We start from the raw sequence: 26429 nt of genomic DNA on the forward strand, positions 1-26429 counted from the left end.
AGGCAAGTCTTTATACCCAGGGTACAATGACGGGGGAGGCTGCCTCCATCAAACGGTAGAACAGAGTTTAAGACAATAACCTCGCGTTTTGTCTTGGCTACAGTGCATGCTCCGTGACGGCTTACGGTCTTCATGGAGTTTTAACAACACTCATTGAAGTTCTGTGAAAACTTCTCAGGAATGAGTCTCCCGAAAAGGGGTGAAGTCTCGTATGTGGGGGTTTGCTTCAAGAAGGCCAGACATAATTGCCATCGACCGCTTTCTCGCTAGTGAGAAAACTACTGTCTAATTCAGACAAGCCTGCCAGGGAAAATGAACTGGAATGTAAAGAATTTTTCATTTCCTGCTTATTTCCTTCTGCTAACCAAACCACTCGAAGTGGGAAGGTGGAGGGAAGATGACGGTCGTTCGTTCGAAAACGAAAGGATCGGTGCTGGCAAAACCAGACTAACTGACATAGTAATCAGTTGGGAGTGTAGAGTGATGTGTCAAGTCACACCGTTGGAAGACACATCCCATAGGGGGGAAGGTCGACCACAGTGTTTTCAGAAAAAACTAGATCGCGGAAACCGAGAGATTCGGATGAGAACCTAGGGGGTTCAAAATCTATTTGTGAATAAACTAGTCCTCCCTCATGGGGACAGCCTAAGTACAGTAAAGCTTTCTCCCAGCTCTATGGGAAAAAAAGTGTAGGCGTAAAAAATAAATCGAGAGAGAGAGAGAGAGAGAGAGAGAGAGAGAGAGAGAGAGAGAGAGAGAGAGAGAGAGAGAGAGAGAGAGAGAGAGAGAGTTCCCTTGAAGGAGGAACATCAAGTTGAAGGTTGACAGCGAATGCTACCTCGTAACGTGGGCAGCTCTTGAGCTACCACATGGAGCGCAGGATAACGAACAGGGCGGCCGTAGCAATCAGCCTTGTGTTCTACGTTGCTGCTACCTGTAAAAATGTTATTTTCATTAGTAAAATAAATTTTTGAATATACTTACCCGATAATCATGTAGCTGTCAACTCCGTTGCCCGACAGAATTCTACGCACGGGATACGCCAGCGATCGCTATACAAGAGGGGGGTGTACTCACCAGCGCCACCTGTGGCCAGGTACTGCAGTACTTCTTGTTGACACCACCTCAATTTTTCCTCGGTCCACTGGTTCTCTATGGGGAGGAAGGGTGGGTCAATTAAATCATGATTATCGGGTAAGTATATTCAAAAATTTATTTTACTAATGAAAATAACATTTTTCAATATTAATCTTACCCGATAATCATGTAGCTGATTCACACCCAGGGAGGTGGGTGAAAAGCAGTGTACATGTATATCAAGAAGCTAAGTATCCCGTATTTCATATTATTAGTTATTCAAAATAACAATGAAATAATAAGTACCTGGTAAGGAAGTCGACTTGAACCATTACTCTGCCTTTAATAAGTTCGTCTTCCTTACTGAGCGCAGCGTTCCTCTTAGGAGGCTGAACAACTCTAAGGTGCTGAAGTACAAAGGGCTGCAACCCATACTAAAGGACCTCTACACAACCTCTAACCTAGGCGCTTCTCAAGAACGAATTGACCACCCGCCAAATCAACTAGGATGCGGAAGGCTTCTTAGCCTACCGTAACAACCCAAAAACAACAATAAAAGCATTCAAGAGAAAGGTTAAAAAAGGTTATGGGATTAAGGGAATGTAGTGGCTGAGCCCTCACCTACTACTGCACTCGCTGCTACGAATGGTCCCAGGGTGTAGCAGTTCTCGTAAAGAGACTGGACATCTTTGAGATAAAATGATGCAAACACTGACTTGCTCCTCCAATAGGTTGCATCCATAATACTCTGCAGAGAACGGTTCTGTTTGAAGGCCATCGAAGTAGCTACAGCTCTCACTTCGTGGGTCCTTACCTTCAGCAAAGCAAGGTCTTCATCCTTCATGTGAGAATGAGCTTCTCTAATCAGAAGCCTTATGTAATACGAAACTGCGTTTTTGGACATAGGCATCGAAGGTTTCTTGATGGCACACCATAAGGCTTCTGATTGTCCTCGTATAGGTTTAGACCTTTTAAGATAATACTTTAGAGCTCTGACAGGGCAAAGAACTCTCTCTAGCTCGTTACCCACCATGTTGGAGAGGCTAGGAATTTCAAACGATCTAGGCCAAGGACGTGAAGGAAGTTCATTTTTTGCCAAAAACCCGAGCTGTAAGGAACATGTTGCTGTTTCGGATGTGAATCCTATGTTCCTGCTGAAGGCGTGAACCTCACTAACTCTTTTGGCTGTTGCAAGGCAGACGAGGAAAAGAGTTTTGAGAGTAAGGTCCTTGAAAGAGGCTGACTGGAGAGGTTCAAATCTAGGAGACATCAGGAACCTTAAGACTACGTCTAGATTCCAGCCTGGAGTGGACAAGCGACGTTCTTTAGAGGTCTCGAAAGACTTAAGGATGTCCTGTAGATCCTTGTTGGAAGAAAGATCCAAGCCTCTGTGGCGGAAAACTGACGCCAACATACTTCTGTACCCTTTGATCGTAGGAGCCGAAAGAGATCTAACATTCCTAAGATGTAACAGGAAGTCAGCAACTTGGGTTACAGAGGTATTGGTAGAGGAAACTGCATTGGCTCTGCACCAGCTTCGGAAGACTTCCCACTTGGATTGATAGACTCTACGAGTGGAAATCCTCCTTGCTCTGGCAATCGCTCTGGCTGCCTCCTTCGAAAAGCCTCTAGCTCTAGAGAGTCTTTCGATAGTCTGAAGGCAGTCAGACGAAGAGCGTGGAGGCTTGGGTGTACCTTCTTTACGTGAGGTTGACGTAGAAGGTCCACTCTTAGAGGGAGAGTCCTGGGAACGTCGACCAGCCATTGCAGTACCTCTGTGAACCATTCTCTTGCAGGCCAAAGGGGAGCAACCAACGTCAGCCGTGTCCCTTCGTGGGAGACGAACTTCTGAATGACTCTGTTGATGATCTTGAACGGCGGGAATGCATAAAGATCGAGATGGGACCAATCCAGCAGAAAAGCATCCACGTGAACTGCTGCCGGGTCTGGAATTGGGGAACAGTACAATGGGAGCCTCTTGGTCATGGAGGTGGCGAACAGATCTATCGTTGGCTGACCCCACAAGGTCCAAAGTCTGTTGCACACGTCCTTGTGAAGGGTCCATTCTGTGGGGATGACTTGACCCTTCCTGCTGAGGCGATCTGCCGAGACATTCATATTGCCCTGAATGAATCTCGTTACCAGCTTGAGGTTTAGACTTCTTGACCAAATGAGGAGGTCCCTTGCGATCTCGTAAAGCTTCTTCGAATGAGTCCCTCCCTGCTTGGAGATGTATGCCAAGGCTGTGGTGTTGTCGGAGTTCACCTCCACCACCTTGTTTAGCAGGAGGGACTTGAAGTTCATTAAGGCCAGATGTACTGCCAACAACTCCTTGCAATTGATGTGAAGCGTTTCCTGTTCCTTGTTCCATGTCCCCGAGCATTCCTGTCCGTCCAAGGTCGCGCCCCAGCCCGAGTCTGATGCGTCCGAATAGAGATGAAGATTGGGGGTCTGAACAGCTAACGAGAGACCCTCCTTGAGAAGGATGTTGCTCTTCCACCACATGAGAGTAGTCTTCATCTCTTTGGTAACAGGAATAGAGACCGCTTCGAGCGTCATATTCTTGTCCCAGTGAGCTGCTAGATGGAATTGAAGGGGGCGGAGGTGGAGTCTCCCTAACTCGGTGAACAGGGCCAACGATGACAGGGTCCCTGTTAGACTCATCCACTGTCTCACCGAGCATCTGCTCCTCTTCAGCATGCTCAGAATGCACTCTAGGGCTTGGTTGATTCTTGGGGCCGACGGAAAAGCCCGAAAAGCTTGACTCCGAATCTCCATTCCCAGGTAAACGATGGATTGGGAAGGAATAAGCTGGGACTTTTCTAAGTTGACCAAAAGACCCAGTTCCTTGGTCAAGTCCAAAGTCCAATTGAGACTCTCCAGACAGCGACGACTTGTGGGGGCTCTTAACAGCCAGTCGTCTAAATAAAGGGAGGCTCTGATGTCCGCCAAGTGGAGGAATTTCGCAAGATTCCTCATCAGTCGCGTAAACACCATAGGTGCCGTGCTTAGGCCAAAACACAGGGCTTGGAATTGGTATACAACCTTTCCAAAAACGAATCTCAGAAAAGGTTGGGAGTCTGGATGAATGGGGACGTGAAAGTAAGCGTCTTTCAGATCCAACGAGACCATCCAGTCCTCCTGCCTGACCGCTGCTAGGACCGACTTCGTCGTCTCCATAGTGAACGTCTGCTTGGTGACATAAGCATTGAGCGCACTGACGTCCAGCACCGGTCTCCAACCTCCTGTCTTCTTGGCCACCAGAAAGAGACGGTTGTAGAAGCCCGGGGATTGATGGTCCCGGACTATCACCACTGCCTCCTTCTGTAACAGGAGCGACACCTCTTGATGTAACGCTAGCCTCTTGTCCTTTTCCTTGTAGTTGGGAGAGAGGTTGATGGGAGAAGTGGTCAGAGGGGGATTGCGGCAGAATGGTATCTTGTAACCCTCCCTTAGCCACTTGACAGACTGGGCGTCTGCACCTCTTCTTTCCCAAGCTTGCCAGAAGATCTTGAGTCTGGCTCCTACAGCTGTCTGGAGAGGAGGAGAGTCAGTGTTTGCCTTTCGAAGACTTGATACCTTTCTTGGACCTGCCCCTGTGACCGTCTGGGCGGGTACCTCCTCGGCTGGGGGCTCTGCCACGAAAGGGCGGAATAAATCTAGTAGCAGGAGTATCAGCCACTGGGGTGCGGTAAGTTCTAGGAACTGAAGGAGCAATCTTAGCCTTCCGTGCTGAAGAGGCCACAAGATCATGCGTGTCCTTCTGAATGAGAGCCGCAGACAATTCCTTGATAAGATCCTCAGGAAACAGGAACTTAGAAAGAGGAGCAAAAAGTAACTGTGACCTTTGGCAAGAGGTGATACCCGTGGAAAGGAAGGAGCAAAGCTGTTCCCTTTTCTTGAGGACTCCTGATACAAACATAGAGGCAAGTTCGCCGGAATCATCGCGAATTGCTTTGTCCATACAGGACATGATCAGCATGGCCGAGTCTTTGTCAGATGGGGCAGTCTTCTTGCTCAAGGCCCCCAGGCACCAATCGAGAAAATTAAAAATTTCAAAGGCGCGAAAGACTCCTTTCAATAAGTGGTCCAGGTCAGAAAAGGTCCAGCAGACCTTAGAGCGTCTCATAGCAGACCTTCGTGGAGAGTCAACCAAACTTGAGAAGTCAGCCTGGGCAGAGGCAGGGACCCCCAAGCCTGGTTCCTCTCCTGTGGCATACCAGACGCCCGCCTTAGACGTCAGCTTAGGAGGTGGAAACATAAAAGACGTCTTTCCCAGTTGTTGCTTGGACTGCAACCAATCCCCTAACATTCTCAAAGCTCTCTTTGAAGATCTAGCGAAGACGAGCTTAGTGTAGGCAGACTTAACAGGTTGCATGCCTAGAGAGAACTCGGATGGAGGAGAGCGAGGGGTAGCAGAAACAAAGTGATCCGGGTAAAGTTCTCTGAACAGAGCCAGAACCTTGCGAAAGTCGATGGAGGGTGGCAATGACTTGGGTTCCTCCACGTCCGATGAAGGATCATCCAGGTGAGCCGCTTCATCCTCAGAAACCTCATCACCAGAGAGTTGAGAAGCGAGAGGTAAAGTTAAAGCGGTCTGCTGAATGGCTGAATCCTGAAGAGCGGGTGCATGCGCACTAGCGGATTCATCCTCCAGTCTCTGTTGAAGAGGATGAGGGCTGGTAATGACAAAGTCCTGAGGCTGGGATGAAGGAGGTTCTGCGGAGGTCTGAGGAGCAAGCGTGGTGAGAGGCGACTGTAGTAAAGCATGAGGCTCATGCTGCAAAGACTGCGATTCCAGTTGAATGGAAAGAGGCTCAAGCTGAGGAGAAAGTGGCAGCTGCATGCGTTGAGGTGGCTGACTCATAGCATGAGGTTCCTGCCTCAAGAGTTGCGCTTGCTTCAAGGGTTGAGGTGGCTGCGCAGAGAGAGGCTCTTGTCTCACGAGTTGAGGTTCTTGAGGTGCTTGCCTCGAGAGTTGAGGTTCTCGCCTCGAGGAAAGTGGAGGTGGCTGCTGCGAGAGTTGAGGTGGTTGCCTCAAGGATGGTAGAGGTTGTCGTACCTCAAGAGGTTGCTGCCTCGAGGATGGATGTAAAGCAAGATACTCCTGCCTCAAGGGTAGAGGAGGTTGTAAAGCATAAGGTTCCTGTCCCCGTTGTTGAGGAGGTTGCTGCGTGGTAAGAGGCTCCTGCCTCAAAGAAAGTGGAGGTTGCTGCACAGCGCTGGTATCTGGCAACTCCCAACGCGGCAGCTCACGCATGGAGGTAGCTTGAGGAACCTCAACCTCATACGTCTGGCAGATTGTACTGCGCTGAGGAGGAGGAGCGCTCGCAGGAGGTGGTGTATTAACCTTCTCTGCCTGAAACTCCCTCATCAACACCGCAAGCTGCGACTGCATAGTCTGCAGCAAAGCCATCTTAGGATCAACAGAAGTTGAGGTCTGTTGAGGCATAGCTTTAACAGAAGTTGAGGTCTGTTGAGGCAGCACCTTACCTCTCTTAGGAGGCGTGCAGTCACCTGATGACTGCGGCGAGTCCGAGCTAGCCCAATGGCTACACCCTGGCTGTTGGACTCTCGCGGTCTGGACTTTACGCTTAAGAGGTCTTGAGACCTGAGTCCAGCGTTTTCTCCCCGAAAATTCTTCTGCAGACGAGGATATTAAGGGCTCAATCGTCTGAGAGTGGAAGTGACGATCTCTATAAGATACGCCCGCAACCACTGAGGATACTACTGTGCGCCGATCAAGGCCTGCCGAATCCTTTTGCCCTTCGACATTGCTTCTCCCCTGGGCTTGGGAGCTTGCAAGAGGTCCCGGACTGGGAGGACGACTGGCACGCACAGAAGTATCCTCACGCGCAACACTGACACTGACACTAGCACTAGGCACAGCACTGGCACTACCACTTCCCACTGCACTTTTCACTTTAAGTTCCTTGACGTCTGCCAAAAGGAACTTGTGGTCACTCACTACCGACTCCACTTTATCACCTAAAGCCTGAATGGCACGTAAAACATCTGACATATCAGGCTGAGCACTAATAGTAGATTCGGGGGTAGCCACTACAGGGGGAGGAAAAGGATGAGGATCATGGGGGGAGGAATAAAGTAAAGAGCGAGCCAAACTCCTCCTAACTCTCTCTCTCTCTAACTTAGTGGTATACTTGAGAAATCGAATAAAATCAAGTTCCGAAAGTCCGGCACATTCCTCACATCGATCTTCCAACTGACAGGATTTTCCCCTACAGTCGGAACAAACGGTGTGAGGATCAACCGAGGCCTTCGGAAGCCGCCTAATACAAGTCCTACATCGTCTTTGGGGAGGAGCTTGAGAATGGTCGGACATCTTGAATCAGAGAACAGTCAAAGGGGTTTCCAAATTAAAGCTAAAGATCGTTAAACCATAAATCAAAAATAATCCAAAAGCTATCTAAGCTAAGGAAAAGCTTCCTGTATAGCGAAAGCTGAAATCTCAGAGCAATACTTCACCAAAACCGTGAACAAAGACTCCAAAATTATAAGCGTATCCATGTAGGTCTTGCCGGAAGCACGACAGAGGAAAAATTGAGGTGGTGTCAACAAGAAGTACTGCAGTACCTGGCCACAGGTGGCGCTGGTGAGTACACCCCCCTCTTGTATAGCGATCGCTGGCGTATCCCGTGCGTAGAATTCTGTCGGGCAACGGAGTTGACAGCTACATGATTATCGGGTAAGATTAATATTGAAAAAAAGGAAGTTGTGATCAATTACAATTCATGCTCCACTGCACAAAATACACTATTCGGGGAATAAGTCACCTTCCTTGTAAGATAATTCCTCGAAAGGGAGCTGGACTGATATACACTTTGATTCAGTAATGAAACAAACACACGGCAGTGTTGAGAACCTGCCGACCATCAGTGCAGGGTAGGGCAGCAATGACAACTCCCTTACGGCAAAGGCAGTCGGATACGTTGTCAACAGTAATTAAAGTTACAAGTATCTAACAACATAAATCTATATTTCCATTTACAGTATACATATATACACTCGTATATATGCAAGATAAATGAAAACACACAAGAAAAATAAAAACAGAAAAACAATCAAGGCAAGTCTTTGCGGGAGAGGCATAAAGTAAAGTGGTTACTCAGCCGAGAGGTGTGAGTGAGCGGGATAGCCAGTCTTCCCCACCCCCCCCGCTAACTAGTGGATGGGGTAGTTATCCCTCACTAGAATTATCATGGCTCGTCTTTCAGCTACGCCGAAAGTATACCCCTATAAATAGCGGAGGGTTTGTATCTACGTCGGAACAAACTACACAAAGGATGGTACAGTCTGAGAAGATCCAAGTACAACGGATGGCCAATTATGAAAAATCTTATGCAACATGCATAAAGAACTAACTGAACTCCTATAAAATTAAAAGGAAAATTATTTATATTCATCTAAGAAAAAAATAAATATAGAACACTACAGTACAATTCTATGAACCACAAATTATACAACTATATATGGTAAGTAGCTCTTTCTTCTTGGAGGACACTCCAAAACCATACCATTGCCCTCTAATTTTGGGTAGTGCTATAGTCTCTGAACCATGGTCTTCCAACACTGTCCTGTGTCGAGTTCTCTTGCTCGAGTATACTCAAGCATACCATTCAGTTTATTGCCTTTATTCACTTTGCTATTTTTTCTGTTGGAGCCCTTTATCTTATGGAATCCTGTTTTTCCAACAAGGATTGTAGCTTGGCTTGTAAGAATAATCAGAATACTGTATCAAGTTCCAATGACAACAAACTAAGTGGGGAGGATGCACCAACAGGCAAATGTGCGCAAATTGTAAAGCACCTGCGTCTATTTAAGTTTTCAGGATCAGAGGAGTGCACGCTTCGAAGAGCACGTATACAGTAATAACTCGGTATCAGATGAATGTTCACTAATTTTAGTGTGTGCATTAACACAAGAGTGCTCAGAAGCACTGTGGAGTAGTGTCTGAGGTTTGTCATTGAAGGACATAAAGGTGTAACTTTTAACTATAATACTGGGAGATTCCCTAGGGGAATTGAAGACATCCTTGTCATGCTGATGAGAAGGATGCAGAGGAGGTTGAAGGCGTTCCCTCCCTTTTCGTGCAGAACTAAGCGGTCACACTGCAGCAGGAGAGGTCAAAGGATAGAGCTACGAGTTAAGAGAGGTTGCAGGCGTTCTTTTCTCTTACTAGAGCGAAGCTCAAAGGTGACTGCGTTTCTGAAGGTGAGGATTGATTATCAACTCCAGTACAAAATCAGGAGTCGTGGGCTGAAAAGAGGGGGCCATGTCACATACTTCCTCTAAAGTGAAGGCAGGGGAAGACTATTCAGAAGAGTTAAACCTTGGATGTTGCAAGGACTTCAAAGAATCTCACTTATCAATTACTGGTACTTCCCTTTCTTGCTGTATTCCAGCCACTCCTCACAGGGTGAAGACTGCAAGCAGTCACAACCTCTGCAAAGGGGGTACGAAAATTAGGGATCCACAGGAATTCTATTCATAAAAGTTCCACACTACAGCCCGATCCCCTGCCCAGGATCGCATGGTCTCAAGCACACAACAATCAGAAAAAAAGTGAAAAAAGCCAAGTCTGTTAGCACAGAAATGTACGTTTGTACAGTACTACTCAGCAGCTGAGCTAAAGTCAAAGTAGCCACTCTGTGAGCTGGTAAGGTGGTGAAGCTTTTCCTGCTACCCACCAGGAACTACTTCCACCTCACTAGAGCTAAAATCTTTACTGAAGTCATACAGCAATTAACGGACAAAGTTTGTATTTGTTTAGGAACAAATACAAAGGTTATGAAAAAAAAAAAAATCAGCATGTCAACGTGACTTGGCGACTGAAGTCAAGTTACCACTGTGACCCGACAGAGATTTTTTTCCACATAGGAACAAACTAAATTTCATATGAACAATCAAAAAGTTATACAGTATTCTCTTAAAATACAATAACCATTATTAAGGTACTTTACACATTTTATGACTGCAGAACAATTTAACAGTACAGTAACTTCTTGGCCTATTAAAAAAACAAAAAAAACAAATACAATTTAAAAATTAAGATTACGGTACAGTTTGAACTGTAACAAAGGTATGTAATTAGCACAAAAATGTCAGGCGATAATAGAGAAGGCTTTGATTTGTGTAAAAAAAAAAAAAAAAAAAAAAAGGCCTGAAAAATGCAAGCACACAGGAACTTTGCATTAAAAGATTGGGTGCTGTTCTCATATGCGATCTCAAAGTAGTGCTTTTGCTTTGGTATGCAATCTCACCTGATAGTAGCGATCTCACTTCACTACACAGGGAAGCAAGAACCATTAGATCTTTCTAAAATAAAATATACTGGGAATAATTATCCAAGAAATAATAATCCATCATTGATATAAGCGTAAGCAGCTCAACATCACCGCTTGCTAGTACATACGGAGCTTGACGTTTTTTATTTTTTCATGAGCGAAGCGAGCAAACAGCAAAGCAAGGACCATTATTTTTTTTATTTATTCATTTTTTTTTATTTTTTTACGAATTAAAAATATTGAGATCATCTACCAAATCAAAATAAATTTTGAGATCACGTCACAAATGAGATCGCATCCCATACAAGCACCAAAATTGGAAGTTCCATTTGGTTCAAAAGTTTAGTATGAGAAACATCAATGGCCCTATAGGCAAGTGACAATAGAACAAGCACACGAAGTCATCACCTCTTTCCCAGATATCATCAACCAGTATAAAACCCTACAGTACAGTTTAAAATTTTTTCACTTTACGCGGTTAATTGCCTTCAAATTCCTAATGAAACATAGCAAATCTGAGAGCACTCTACCATTTATTATGGGAAGATTCATATTAGCAAAATAAGTATCATGACATAAGGTTAGGAATTCTTCTATGAAAATTTTGATACTCAAACCTAACCTTAATTCACCAGGCCTAGTAGAGAAGAGAAAAAAAAAATCATGATTTGCCAACTGTAAATATAAAATGGTTTACCAGCATAACAAAATACTAGATATTTCACAGACTCTAAGATTAGTCGATTGTGAGTGTGGGGTAATGGTTTTTTTTTTTCCCCAAATAGGAACCTTTGCATATAAGCGGCCAGTTCCTTCCTGTAGGCATAAAAAATGAACACCAGCTAGCCTAAACTTTCCCCCCTAACCCTATTTACCTAACTGAGGGGGCTAGCGGCCTCTGTGACCCCCATACACTACCGTATTGTTAGTCAGGCATCATCATCGGGTACATCGTACATACAGGTGACCGCTATAATATATACACCACCTAAAATATACTGGAACTTTGGTATACTGTGTTGCACTTGGCTCTTAATTACCAATCCATTGTCAAACACCCGTGAGTACTCCTAGAATAGGGTAGCCTAAAAACCTAATTAAAGTAGGCTACGACATTAATATGGCCCAAATCTTGTCCATTCACTACTTACTCATAATTGACTAAACATAATGCAGTAATTGTAACGATGTGGCCGTGTATCTAATATGGAGAAAATAAAGTTAGTAAGTAACGGCAGTAATGGACGGAAAAAGATTGGTAAGACAGCAGTATATAACACGGTTGTAAGTCTAAATTTTGATAATTCGTAGCTGCATTACTCAAATATTAATAAACTCACTGTAGTCAAATACCACGCCTTCTGTCCCCAAAAGGTACCGGTTTAGTATGTGGCCTACCTTCCACGTGCAATTTTCAAAATATCTTGTTTAATTGTTGTTTTCCATAACCAATTCAGTCTGAATTTGTTGAATAAACACACCTTCCGACTCACCATTGATCACAGATCATGCAACTTCACACCAACCAATAGGAAAACCTTTAAATATTGCAAAAGTCGACAACAATTCCTCGTACGGTGTTTGACAGCTCAAGTCTCGATGGTTGTCGCCATTATCGCCATAACACTTCATAAGGTAAAATTTGACAAAGAAAATGGGATTTCACGATTCTTTAAAGAAAACCACCTTCACTATCACTTCATGTGTAATTCACAATTCTAATTCACAAGATTACTTATCAATAATTAGGACTGTAAATACCGAAAACAACATTGATATACGAGAAAGATATAATATGAATAGTCAAACTGCACGGGTATGCTACTGAAAGAGGATCAAGTTTTAAGGGGAAACCTCGGTAAAAAAATAATGTTACCAAAATTTATTTCAAATAAGCACAGTGATTCTCATATTTTCTTAAGAGTTCACTATTGTATTGTAAAGAAATGTGTATCTATGATTTATAAAATTATGAAGATCAGAGTGAAATATTTAATTAATTCATAATTATATTTGTTTCATATTTCCGGACAAAACTAGCTGACTTACGCCATTAGAAACCATACCTCAGACAAAGTTGAGGTTAATAGCCAGTGTTTGTAACACTGGCGCTTACGGTCGGTTAGAAACTAATACAAATAACTTGAAACTGCGCTCTTGGACTTTAGCCCAGAAGTGCATGTTAGTAGAATGCTACTTCCCCCAACTTTGTATGTCTTTTAGACATGTCTAATAAACTTAGAGAGAAAAAATCACTTTTCGATCGATCATACACAATTATTCCAATAACAAATAACATTCCATATAAATATAATGTCAAAAATGGCAGTGATAAAAAAACCCTATTTTCTACAGGTTCATCATACGAAAAATATTTTTAAAATTCTAGCTAAAATTAAAGTGGAGAAATTGTTATCTACCAGTTATTAGTAACATTTGTCAAAATCATAATCCAGCAATTCGTTAACTAAAGTAAATATATATGTCAACAGTCCTACGAACATGACAGAAGTTATATATATATATATATATATATATATATATATATATATATATATATATATATATATATATATATATATATATATATATATATATATATATATATATATATATATATATATATATATATATATATATATATATATATATATATATATATATTGAATCCTACACGAGATGCTTCTTACCTATAAATGTTCGTTCACAAGCAAGTAAAATAATCTTTTTTCTTCTTCTCTCAGTATAGAAAAGTAGCATTTCTCGACAAAACATAATAATTTCCTTCTATTCATGATTATCACCTTCAATATCACTGCCTCTATTCTATACTGTTTTCCTAAGATAGCCAGTTTTGTGAATAGGCAGGAAAGCAATGGAAAGCTGTTGCAGTTGCCAGTTTTGAATATAAAAGGGATTTTACATATATACATACACATTTTTTTTCTAGTAATATCTATTTCCAAGAGGTTTGGAGGCCTACTATGAAGAAAACTATGACAACAATCACTGTCATGATAATATTTTGAATATTAAAACAAGGATGTCCCCAGAGAGAGAGAGAGAGAGAGAGAGAGAGAGAGAGAGAGAGAGAGAGAGAGAGAGAGAGAGAGAGAGAGAGAGAGAGAGAGAGACAAATTCATAGCATCACCTTATTCGTATATCTGTATTAAGCAGGTAGCCTACCAACAACACAGACTCTTCAGTCTTTCAGGCCTTTAACCAAGTATAATATTCATTAATTTCTTTTGTAAAACCTTTACATATAAAAATATAACCAGACATGCGCATATTTACACACACACACACACACACACACACACACATATATATATATATATATATATATATATATATATATATATATATATATATATATATATATATATATATGATAAATTTTGCACAGGGTTCGATTCCCGACCGGAGCCAAGCTCTTGTCTTTGTGTGATTTCGCCTGGGGCTCTGATCCCGAGGTCGTTAAGAGAATCCAGACATTAATGTATCAAAAATATATATGACTTATTTGAATATATATATATATATATATATATATATATATATATATATATATATATATATATATATATATATATATGTGTGTGTGTGTGTGTGTGTGTGTGTGTGTGTGTGTACCTGTATGAATGTGTATATATATATATATATATATATATATATATATATATATATATATATATATATATATATATATATATATATATATATATATATATATATATATATATATATATATATATATATATATATATATATATATATATATATATATATATATATATATGGCTGAGGATTAAACATGCAAACACAAAAATGTATAATAACAACTCATTTAAATCTAAGCTGCCATCCCATTCCATTTTTTTCTTTGACCCTACATATATTAAATTCCCAGCTAAGAATGATAATCCACAAGAAATAAATCGTTCTCAGATTTCAACGATGAAACTATAAGCTCAACTAGTAACAAACTTTACTCATTTCATTATCTTTAACGTCAAGATTGGTGTTTGATGTACTGTTTACAATGCATTAACCACATAAGATCTTTGCATCATGTGAATGGGATATTATTTTGACTTATATGTAATGAATTTATCTTTGATAAATGATAAGAGGAAATACTGTGAACGAGATTAAAAAAAAAATCTGTATTATCATACGGGTAACAAAACATAGGCAATATAATTGAGTGTCAAGATGGAAAGGCCTGGTCTTAATGGCGGTACGTAGTGTCTCTAGCTTGGACAAATATGTACTTTAGATTTTAGACTATATAGGGGTCAGAGGTGAGAGAAGCTGGGCCCGAGTTGGACGATGGCAAGTCCTGAACTTTAAGATGAAACTTTACCTATATAAAAGCCTTTCGTTATTTCAATGTTACAAACAGTTATATAAAAATAATAAAATAAACGGATATACATTATGGTTTACATAAGTAAGAGGTTGAGGTTCACATACATTTAACATATGAGATTAGCCCGGTCACCACGCTATGTGAAAAAATATAAACAGTATTATGTAAAAGAGCCATTACTTACGAAACCCAATTTTCACAATCTTCGTAACTCCTAACAGAATATAACTTTCCTTTTTCTGTGCAGAAAAGTTTAATTTAAAACTAGAGAAGTATTTCATCAAAGAATACACTTTTTTGAAACATTGAAAATTAATCCGGCAGCAAAATGAACACTGGATTTGAAATACAAGCACGACACTGTCCCTTAATTTTTCTAATGTTGAGGTGGATACTGGCTATTTCAAAACAAAAGCAGCGAACTTTTCGCTTCCGAAACACTGGTAATACTGACATTTGGAGCAAAAGAAACCTAGAAGACAACGACCACACCCAAAAAAAAAAAAAAAAAACTAACCAAATGTATTGTACCCTCCAATGACTAGGTTACCACAGGAAACAATGATCTTGAGTCATGGTATGGTAAACGTAAACAAACATTTTCCAACTTGATTTGGGAAAAACAATTCTCAAGATTTTACGTACAAGTTTCATAATTATTCTATTATTTCAGTCGTTATTAAGTTGGATATAACATAAGATAAAATGCCTGATAATAAAAGCGTCGCATTTTTCAGCAGCTTTTAGTCAAAATATTAAATTTACGTGACATTTTCAATTCGATATGTGTCTTACTGGTAAACCAGTACAATTACCTTTGTTTAATAACCTATCCCAGTACTGTTTATTAATTTGTCAACATAGGATATTTTAGGATATTAACAGAGCAAAATATTAACTGGAAAGAAATTATTTTCAAACACCAAGGCCCGCCTGAACAGACTTTATTCTCTGGTGGAGGGCGAGAATTAACCAGTAAAAGTAAAAGTAAAGTAGAAATTTTTTCTAGCAAGAAACCCTTGACAACAAGATATGAAATACCATTAATTTTACCAGATAATTCGGCCTTGAACGGCAAAATTTAGCCCATGTAGCCTAGACAAGGGTTCGCATAATATTTACTAGTCACTGTGTCTCTATACACATATATTTTGTTTAGGAATTGGAAATGTAAAATGCACATTCTTATTTAAATGATATCAAGTTTTATAAGTACACAGCAAAAGCAACAATAGAGTAATGCATAGGCTTAACCTCAGTCATGGCTCATCATGACTAACTCAAATGTTGGGGTTGAGAACCTCAACATAGCAAGGCGAGGTTATTTCACATTACTTAAGTCCTTAGAATCCAATACCTGTAAGACATGGAAGAAAAATTAAATTTCTGTAAGCTAATACAGTATCGTATAGTAATTAGCTTGACGCCAGAGATTATTCAAGATTTAGAGGTGGTAAAGCTCAGAATATAATATATTGATAAAATAACACAGTTGGATCACCAAAGATTAATATAACAGCTGTCAGATAACCCACTAATTTATATCCTGGAGTTTCTAGTTATCATAAAAATGTCTTCCTTTTCAGCTAATGCATACACGTTTTTAATGATATCATATAGTTAAGCCAAGTTATGACATACCAAATTTTATTAGCTCATAATTCCAAGATTATAAGCCTCTTTTTTTTCTAAAAAAAAAATCTGAAATATTGCTTGATTAAGACATTGTTCTTGATACTAGGTTAACAGTAGCCTACTCCCATTAATTATACTGATAAAAATATTTTAAATAACAGTTTAATTGTCTTTATGCAACTTTGACCAGTTTAATTGCAAAAGATATAGTGGTCCAACACCCTGAACTAATCTTTTAGTTTATTTAAAGAACAGTTTCGTTGTCTTTATGCAACTTTGACCAGTTTAATTGCAAAAGATATAGTGGTTCAACACCCTGAACTAATCTTTTAGTGTATTTAAAGAACAGTTTCGTTGTCTTTATGCAACTTTGACCAGTTTAATTGCAAAAGATATAGTGGTTCAACACCCTGAACTAATCTTTTAGTGTATTTAAAGAACAGTTTCGTTGTCTTTATGCAACTTTGACCAGTTTAATTGCAAAAGATATAGTGGTTCAACACCCTGAACTAATCTTTTAGTGTATTTAAAGAACAGTTTCGTTGTCTTTATGCAACTTTGACCAGTTTAATTGCAAAAGATATAGTGGTCCAACACCCTGAACTAATCTTTTAGTGTATTTAAAGAACAGTTTCGTTGTCTTTATGCAACTTTGACCAGGTTAATTGCAAAAGATATAGTGGTCCAACACCCTGAACTAATCTTTTAGTGTATTTAAAGAACAGTTTCGTTGTCTTTATGCAACTTTGACCAGTTTAATTGCAAAAGATATAGTGGTTCAACACCCTGAACTAATCTTTTAGTGTATTTAAAGAACAGTTTCGTTGTGTTTATGCAACTTTGACCAGTTTAATTGCAAAAGATATAGTGGTTCAACACCCTGAACTAATCTTTTAGTGTATTTAAAGAACAGTTTCGTTGTCTTTATGCAACTTTGACCAGTTTAATTGCAAAAGATATAGTGGTTCAACACCCTGAACTAATCTTTTAGTGTATTTAAAGAACAGTTTCGTTGTGTTTATGCAACTTTGACCAGTTTAATTGCAAAAGATATAGTGGTTCAACACCCTGAACTAATCTTTTAGTGTATTTAAAGAACAGTTTCGTTGTCTTTATGCAACTTTGACCAGTTTAATTGCAAAAGATATAGTGGTTCAACACCCTGAACTAATCTTTTAGTGTATTTAAAGAACAGTTTCGTTGTCTTTATGCAACTTTGACCAGGTTAATTGCAAAAGATATAGTGGTTCAACACCCTGAACTAATCTTTTAGTGTATTTAAAGAACAGTTTCGTTGTCTTTATGCAACTTTGACCAGTTTAATTGCAAAAGATATAGTGGTTCAACACCCTGAACTAATCTTTTAGTGTATTTAAAGAACAGTTTCGTTGTGTTTATGCAACTTTGTCCAGTTAAGATCCAAAAGATCACTCAAATGACATTGCAATCTGCGTGAGATTTTACAGTATACTGTCTATATCTTACAGGAATATGACACATCAGGAACAACCTGCTCTGTCTTATTTACTAACAAAATCATTGCTTAAATGGAAGATAGGTCTTGACTGTTATGAAGTAGAGGGAAACTATTAATTTGAGCATAGCCTGACTCAGAAGAATAGTCTTAAACTCTAAGACAAGGTAATCAGTAAGAGAAACCGAGTTCATCTAATTGAAATCCTTAACACATATAAAGGAGGCCTTGTTATCCCTTTCCTGTATCTAGGCCATGATGGTAAGAAAATGGTAAAATAAATAACAGGGTTAATATGAAGCTACCAAACTAAATTCTCTCTCTCTCTCTCTCTCTCTCTCTCTCTCTCTCTCTCTCTCTCTCTCTCTCTCTCTCTCACCACACACACACACACACACACACACACACACACACACATATATATATATATATATATATATATATATATATATATATATATATATATATATATGTGTGTGTGTGTGTGTGTGTGTGTGTGTGTGTGTGTGTGTGTGTTGGCCTACTATCTATTTCGTGTTTAGGTAATTTACAGATATTATCATAACACTAGTTCCCCTATCAGCAAATCGACGAAAATATGAAACAAAATTAACTCTCTCGCCAGTGATAAGATACAATATATTTCTTCAATCATCTCTAGCTGATAAACTAAAAATAGTTTTTCCTTGGAAATCTGTCCGTGGTTTAGTTCATGAACGTTCTCAGATTTATACATCCAAAAAGGGTTTCATTTTACCACGCTACCCACGTTTGAATGCATATAAGAGCCTTTAGTTAACGTATTTTACAAGAGTGACTGTATTTGTTTGTTTAGATAAGAAACTCCCCCTTTATTAAGCGTGTTCATGAGGTCTTGGAGGACAATATATTTACTGCACAGCTTATGAACGCCACTATCTTAGTCAGGGTTGCCAGGTTTTCCAAATGAGAAAAGTCCAACATCTGATCAAATGCAGCTTTAAAAGGACAACATAATAATAGAAAAAGGTCGAAAATAGAGCATTTAAGGCTAATTAATTTTAAAAAAGACCAAATTTAGGTATCTGGCACGAAAAAAAGGACAAATTTGGATATTTTTTCTGGCCCGAAAAGGCTAACCTGTAAGATTTCAACTAAATCAGTTTATCATGTACCATTGTGAGCCTTTGTGGTCTACAGTGTGAGTCCACCACAGTGCCATTGTGCCACACACAATCAGTCTATTGCCAGAGGTCAAACGAATAGTGTTTCGTAATGTCTTTACTTTGAGTTCGTTCTTCACTTCATATTCCGTACGTTACAGTACAGTTAAGTATGAATTCTCTATTACGTATGAAAAAATGGTTTTCTTTTTCTATCTACTTATAGGTTCAACTCATAATAGCTATAAATTTGTTCCCACTAAAATTATATGAATTTTCTCCCGTTTGTTTCCATAAATCTATTGCAATACGAAAGTTATAATTGTGTAAAATTTAATACTGTACAATGTAAAAATAATAAATACGTCATTACCGTTGCATTATATCGAAATGCTTTTCCTTTCACGAACAGGATTAACATAAAGTTGGCAGTGATTTTCTATTAAATCTAATGTTCGAATTATTATTGAAACATTAAAAAAAGAATATATCAAAAGTGCAAATGTGAATGGACAATGAAAGATCAATTAATTCAACATCCAAAAGTGAACCGTCGAGTGCCCATGTAACACGAGATATAGTTGCTACATAGTACTTTATTATCCCTCTTCATAGCTGATTATTTCATTAAAATAAAGTTGCCAACTAATGTTACAATGCGTAAACATGGCGTATTTAAATGATTATCATATGGTAATCACATACAGTGAGTGCAGTTTATTCATATTTGCAATTTATTTACGCCATGGGCAAAATATCCTGCAAGTTGAGTAGATGAGATAAAGGATCAACATACGCATGTGGTTATTCCACTTGCTATGAGAAGCTTTGGCTAGCTGACACCTGTGTTGTCTGGTTAATGGATTTATTTTCAATGTGTATTTAAAATCTCGATTAATAATGCTAACTGAACGTTTTAGTCAAAGATATAAACCTATGCTTCATTTAAATCAGACATTCTAACGTTGTCCTAGTTAGTTAATATATTAATATATACGTGACCTGTCAAAAATTGCTGTAATTATTTAGATAGATATGCACACACACAGATTCAACGCTTCCCATCCCATTCCCCATTAGTAATTACTTATCCCCCAGGGTATGACTACTCTCCCCCCCCCCCCCTCAAGGGACGTTGAGAGACCAGTCACTAGTTAGGATTTGTCGTTGGCGTAACCGAATATATATATATATATATATATATATATATATATATATATATATATATACATATATATATATAGATGATATAGATATAGATATAGATATAGATATATATATATATATATATATATATATATATATATATATATATATATATATATATATATATATCCTACGACTATTGACAAAAGTGCCCCAGTTATATTTCACCAGTAGTCTCTATCTTAAGCTGTTAATTCAATACTTTAATATATATGTGGGTGTGTGCGTGTTCCTTAATATATGCACTTGAGATATATATATATATATATATATATATATATATATATATATATATATATATATATATATATATATATATATATATATATTTATATTTATAATTTATATTTAGACCATTTGTAGATTATATATATATATATATATATATATATATATATATATATATATATATATATATATATATATAATCTACAAATGGTCTAAATATAAATTGCTTTTCCAGATAGCAGAAAATGGCTTGGTTGCGCGAAAACCTGTTGATCTGGGCCCCACACGCCTTGCCCTACCTTATGGCTACAGTCCTCATAGGCCTATTTATTACATGGTACACGAAGAGGAAGCAAATGGTAAGAACTAAGTTTAATCAGTAACTTTACTTTGAACGAACTGTATTGCCAATTACAATGATTTCCCATTACAGAAGTAGGGGAAATTCATCGTGGTTTTGTAACACTTAATTCTGGTGACTCAGATATATATATATATATATATATATATATATATATATATATATATATATATATATATATATATATATATATATATATATATATATATATATATATATATATTAAAATAACCCACAATTTATGAAAAATCAAATATAGTTAGCATCTTTCTTCCTTTTCAAGGAGTTGATCCCTTCGAAGGCTGAATAAATTTAATTTTTCATACATTGTGGGTTATTTCATTTGTCACAAATACAAGGAAAATTGTGGATTTCAAAGTATTTCAATGTATATGTATGTATATATATATATATATATATATATATATATATATATATATATATATATATATATATATATATATATATATATATATATATATATATATATATATATATATAATGTAAGTATTATTAGATCATTAAAAACGTGTTAGCGGGATATGTTCTTTATGCAACCTTGAGACGCTTAGCTTTTTGGAGGAGTCAAGTTTTAGTTTACGCATTCATTGTCATAAAATCTTCAATATAGGGGAGATTTCCCCCGATATTTGATCATCTCAAGGAGGTTAATTGAATATACCTGATAGGTTTCATAAAATTATACTCATCTGTTCTCAAGTTATCTGCATAGGCCTAAGTGTGTGCTGGTGATTATAGTATAAATAAATGCTTCATGATACTTCATTCAATTGAGTTGTCTTAGCAGAGTATGATCTATCCTGCTTGCTTTTAGTTTGATTATTAATTCTCACAAAATACTGTTTTTTTAATATCATCTTATTTATCATGAAACAATACACCAACTATAGGACTGGCTGTCATATTGATACTGATATTCAATGACATTCTCTCTCTCTCTCTCTCTCTCTCTCTCTCTCTCTCTCTCTCTCTCTCTCTCTCTCTCTCTCTCGTGGGTATTGAAATAAACAAATACAGCTTAATAATTCACTTTGACAAAAATTATAACAGCTTTGTAAAACACGGTTGGAAAAAAACAAATAGTTTGTCAACACAGGAACGGAGTAAACACTATTAATCAGTGCAAACTCAGAACATTGTCGTGTAAATTGAGAGAGAGAGAGAGAGAGAGAGAGAGAGAGAGAGAGAGAGAGAGAGAGAGAGAGAGAGAGAGAGAGAGAGAGAGAAAAAAGCTTTTCATGAATATACAATACATTAAAAGTTCTTCAGAGTCAATTTCTTTTCATTAATTTAAAATTACCCCTAATTACTACAGTTTCCTTTGATTCAATTATTATTATTATATTATTATTATTATTATTATTATTGATCTAATTACGACCACTCACTAGGTGGCAATGATAGAGAAGATTCCTGGCCCTCCTGCCTGGCCAATCATCGGGAATGCCTTGGACATAAATGTCGAGCCAAGAGGTGAGTGTTCAGTTATGATGTTTCTTTCTTTACTAATGCGCATGATGTTCATGTACAGTTGGCTCCAAGAATTCCGGTACACAATACCACAGACTACCTACGGTAATGTGTATCGAAATTCTTGGAGGCAACTGTACATGTGCGCGATGTACGCATATCCATAGACATACATATTACAAATAAATACAACTGTAATTGTATATATATATATATATATATATATATATATATATTTTCACACACATGCACTGTAAATATATATCGTTACGCTGTTTCTATACACACACACACACACACACACACACACACACATATATATATATATATATATATATATATATATATATATATATATATATATATATATATTTATATATTATATATACATATATATACACATGCTATATATATGTATATATACATATATATTATATATATTCGTGTACTTATATATATATATATAGATATATATATATATATATATATATATATATATATATATATACATATATATACATAGTATATATATCGTTACGCCTTTTCTTCTAAGAAGAATGGTTTTAAAAGAAAACATATCAATGTTCACATAAAAATCCCTACTTTAACAGCTGCATTAAGGATGAAACCCTCGTGCATAAAACTTACACAACACTCGCTATTTCATAAAATGACAAAGAGGACTATGACAGCGTATTGAGCACCTCTACACACGGCATCCTTCACCTATAGGTCCTATAGCCTGGCGCACCTCTACACACGGCATACTTCACCTATAACCTGGCTATTAGGGACCTATCTATGGCAACACTCCTATCACATCATCTAGATTTCTACTATCTCCTATCTTTAAAGTTTCCATTTACCCTCATAACCTGGTCATATTTCCTTTCCAATTTTTCCCCTTGCAAATAAACGTTTATTTGTTTCACTAGTTATTGCAACTCTTCTTGCATATCCCAATCTGTACTGAGTCGTCTGCTAACATCAGATATAACACACTCCATCCATGTTCCATACTATATCTTTGCACAGGCATTCCTAGTATTTTTCACAGTACCCCAATTACAAAAAAAAAAAAAAGAAAAGAAAAAAAATTGTCAAACTAAATTTTCTTACATTCATATTCACGTTTATACTCCATCTAGATGCTATGAGTAGCCAGAGATGCTCATTTGACTGTATTGAAACATTTCATATCTTTGTAAACAACAATATATATATATATATATACATACATATATATATATATATATATATATATATATATATATATATATATATATACATACATACATATATATATATATATATATATATATATGTATATACATACATACATACATACGTACACACACATATATATATATATATATATATATATATATATATATATATATATATATATATATATATATTGTGTGTGTGTAAATTATTGCAAATAATCCCCAAGGAAGGTTCATGATAATTGTGATATATACAGTACATCAGATTAAAGCCAAAATACATAAAACTATTGGACAGGCTATTGACAAAAACAAATGCTATAAGTAACATATTCATCAAGGTGGTTGATAGGGAAGTGAATAGAGCCAAAATATGAGCAACATGCTATAAAATGAAAAAATCAAGACTCCTCATTTACAGATCTATACTCAATTTTTTTTTAATGAGGCCCATTTGCACGAACTCGCAGCGGTGCCCTTTTAGCTCGGAAAAGTTTCCTGCTATCTGATTGGTTAGAATTATCTTGCCCAACCAATCAGCGACCAGGAAACTTTTCCGAGCTAAAAGGGCACCCCTGCGAGTCGGTGCAAATCTGCCTCACTAAAAAGAATTGACTATAGTTACTTGTTGATTTAAAATTAGCATTCCTCTTCGCTTATACAGAACAGCAAAGTGATACATTGCAATATGCAAAGGCTTGGTCTATTAGGGTTCATTTGATATCCCTACTTCTTGAGTCTGTGGTAAGGCTATCAGTCTTGAGATAGTCTCCAAATCAGATATAATATCTATTTATAACTTGAGCTGACTGAAGCATATATATAACATATATAATAAGAAAAGATTATCTTGGGGTCGCTTCCATAAAAACTTATCACCAGTTCTTTAAAGCTTATCGATAATGAAAGTTTGATAGATAATCTGAAGTAAAGTCTTTTATAATAATCAATTGAGGTGATCTATTTCCTTAACACACTGGTAATAAACGAAATCTTTATCTTATAATATTACAAAAGCCTAAAATATATTAATCAAACGGGACATAAGTGACAGAAAGGTTTCATCCTTAAACAACTGAATCGTGGAGAAGACCCAGTGCGTGACAAATTTACATCAACCATTTAGACCATAGGCCTATGTAGACTATATACCTACACAGACGACGTTACTATTTATATTTCTCTTTAATATTTCGCTTTTATAAACTTAGCCTATACTACTTTCCTTAATGGCCTTTGGCCTGTAACAACAATAAAGATACAACCTTGCTTGCGTCAATCATTTACACACACGACGCCACCTCTTTCATTGTGTTCATTCTTTACGTATAATTTGTAGCATCCATTCTCTCTACAAGATCAGGCCATCTCAGAATACCCTGATGCACCGTTCCCAATACTTTAATAAACTTGTGTTCTTCACAACTTATGTTGCCCCATTTCTAAGCTGTTCAATTCCAATTCTTCAACTTGCCACATGCAAACATTTCATGTTCAACCTCAATTTTTTTTCCTAAAAATTACATTCAACATCTGGATAATTTTCATTCATAACAAATTTTCAGCATCCAATACAATCCCTGAACTACCCCGATGCAGTAACATGTCAGACTGGGGTTCGAGTCCCACTCAAATTCGTTAGTTCTTTTGGTCGCTGCAACCTCATCATCCTTGAGAGCTAAGGATGGAGGCTTTGGGAGAGCCTATAGGTCTATCTGCCGAGTCATCAGCATCCATTGCCTAGTCCCCATAGTCCTAGCTTGGGTGGAGAGGAGGCCTGGGCGCTGATCATATAATATATGGTCAGTCTATAAGGGCGTTGTCCTACTTGATAGGACTGTCCCTTGCCTCTGCCATTCAAGAGCGACATTTAAGCCTTTAAATATCTTGTACTATTTCCCCTACATCCTCAGAATTCCCCCAGACAATGTACAGTAAGCGCTCACCTAGATTATATCCTCAGTAACACGAGACACTATCGCTGTGTTTTATCTTCAATTTCAAGTTCACTGCATGACAAAGCTAAAATCCTCAAATGGTGCATCTTGAGATTTGTCTGTCAACATGATAAATGCTATCTTCCTTTGCTTAAACTTTGTTTACATCATACGTTTTTTGAAGATTGGTTAGATATGTAATGACAACTGGCGTCCCACTCAACTAAGGTTACCTTCGCTTAGAATATCTTGATATTTGGTAATATAAATTATTGTATTAAAAGAGGAACTTGTAGATTTTTATCACTGTCTCATACACCTCGTCTCAAGAAGTAACCAAAGTTTAACTTTCTTTAATATAAAATTAAAATGTTAATTGTTCTGACTGAAATTTTACCCTTCGAAATTTTAGACAATAGTCTATGATGAAGTGACCAACATAATTGCTATCATTGAAAAGGAGATTGGAATAATTTATGGCAAACCTGATTCTATCAAATATGCGATTAAAATAGATTACGAAGTTCTCTAATCTGTCGTGCGGTTACACAAGTTGAATAACGTTAGATCTCGCTAGTAATTAGTTGATTGGCTAGCAAGAAATCCTAAATCCAAACTTATTTGATAGCCAAGAAGATTGACAGAATTCGTGTCATAGAAAAATATAGTCGACAATATTTTAGTCCGTAATCAAACTTGAAAATAAAAATGACCAAATTGCTACTAAATAGTAATCGTTTGATTTAAGAGTGTCCTTCTCCTAGAAGAGCTGCTTTCCAAAGCTAAAGAGTCTCTTCTACCCTTACCAAGAGGAAAATAGCCAATGAACAATAACATTGCAGTAGCTAACCCCTTGAGCGAAGAATTGTTTAGTAAGCTCAGTGTTGTTAGGTGTATGAGGACAGAGGAGAATGTGGAAAGAATAGGCCAGACTGTTCGATATATGTGTAGGCAAAGAAAAAAAAAGCCGTA

General features: G+C 37.5%; 1 protein-coding gene and 1 long non-coding RNA gene across 11 annotated transcripts in view; one reads left to right on the forward strand and one right to left on the reverse strand.

Annotated features, from left to right (window-relative positions):
* Positions 1–12026, reverse strand: part of LOC137659506 (uncharacterized) — a 30699-nt gene extending 18673 nt beyond the window's left edge. Inside the window, exon 1 of the long non-coding RNA XR_011047561.1 lies at positions 11876–12026. This is a non-coding gene — a long non-coding RNA (uncharacterized lncRNA). The remainder of the gene's footprint in view (positions 1–11875) is intronic.
* A 6979-nt stretch (positions 12027–19005) lies between these two features.
* LOC137614301 (cytochrome P450 4c3-like) overlaps positions 19006–26429 on the forward strand; it is a 66847-nt gene continuing 59423 nt past the window's right edge. For 5 of the 10 annotated variants that reach the window (XR_011039058.1, XR_011039060.1, XR_011039059.1 and 2 more), the window contains exons 1-3: positions 19006–19158; positions 20678–20801; positions 22216–22297. Coding sequence is in view for 7 of the 10 variants with exons in the window: in XM_068344049.1 (XP_068200150.1) it covers positions 20688–20801; positions 22216–22297 (196 nt within the window). In the remaining 3 variants the exon portion in view is untranslated. Of the gene's footprint in view, positions 19179–20677; positions 20802–22215; positions 22298–26429 lie in introns of all 10 variants that reach the window. The other 5 variants (XM_068344046.1, XM_068344048.1, XM_068344045.1 and 2 more) reach the window with 5 other exon arrangements.

This window comes from Palaemon carinicauda, chromosome 20 (assembly GCF_036898095.1).
Source record: "Palaemon carinicauda isolate YSFRI2023 chromosome 20, ASM3689809v2, whole genome shotgun sequence".
NCBI lineage: Eukaryota > Metazoa > Arthropoda > Malacostraca > Decapoda > Palaemonidae > Palaemon > Palaemon carinicauda.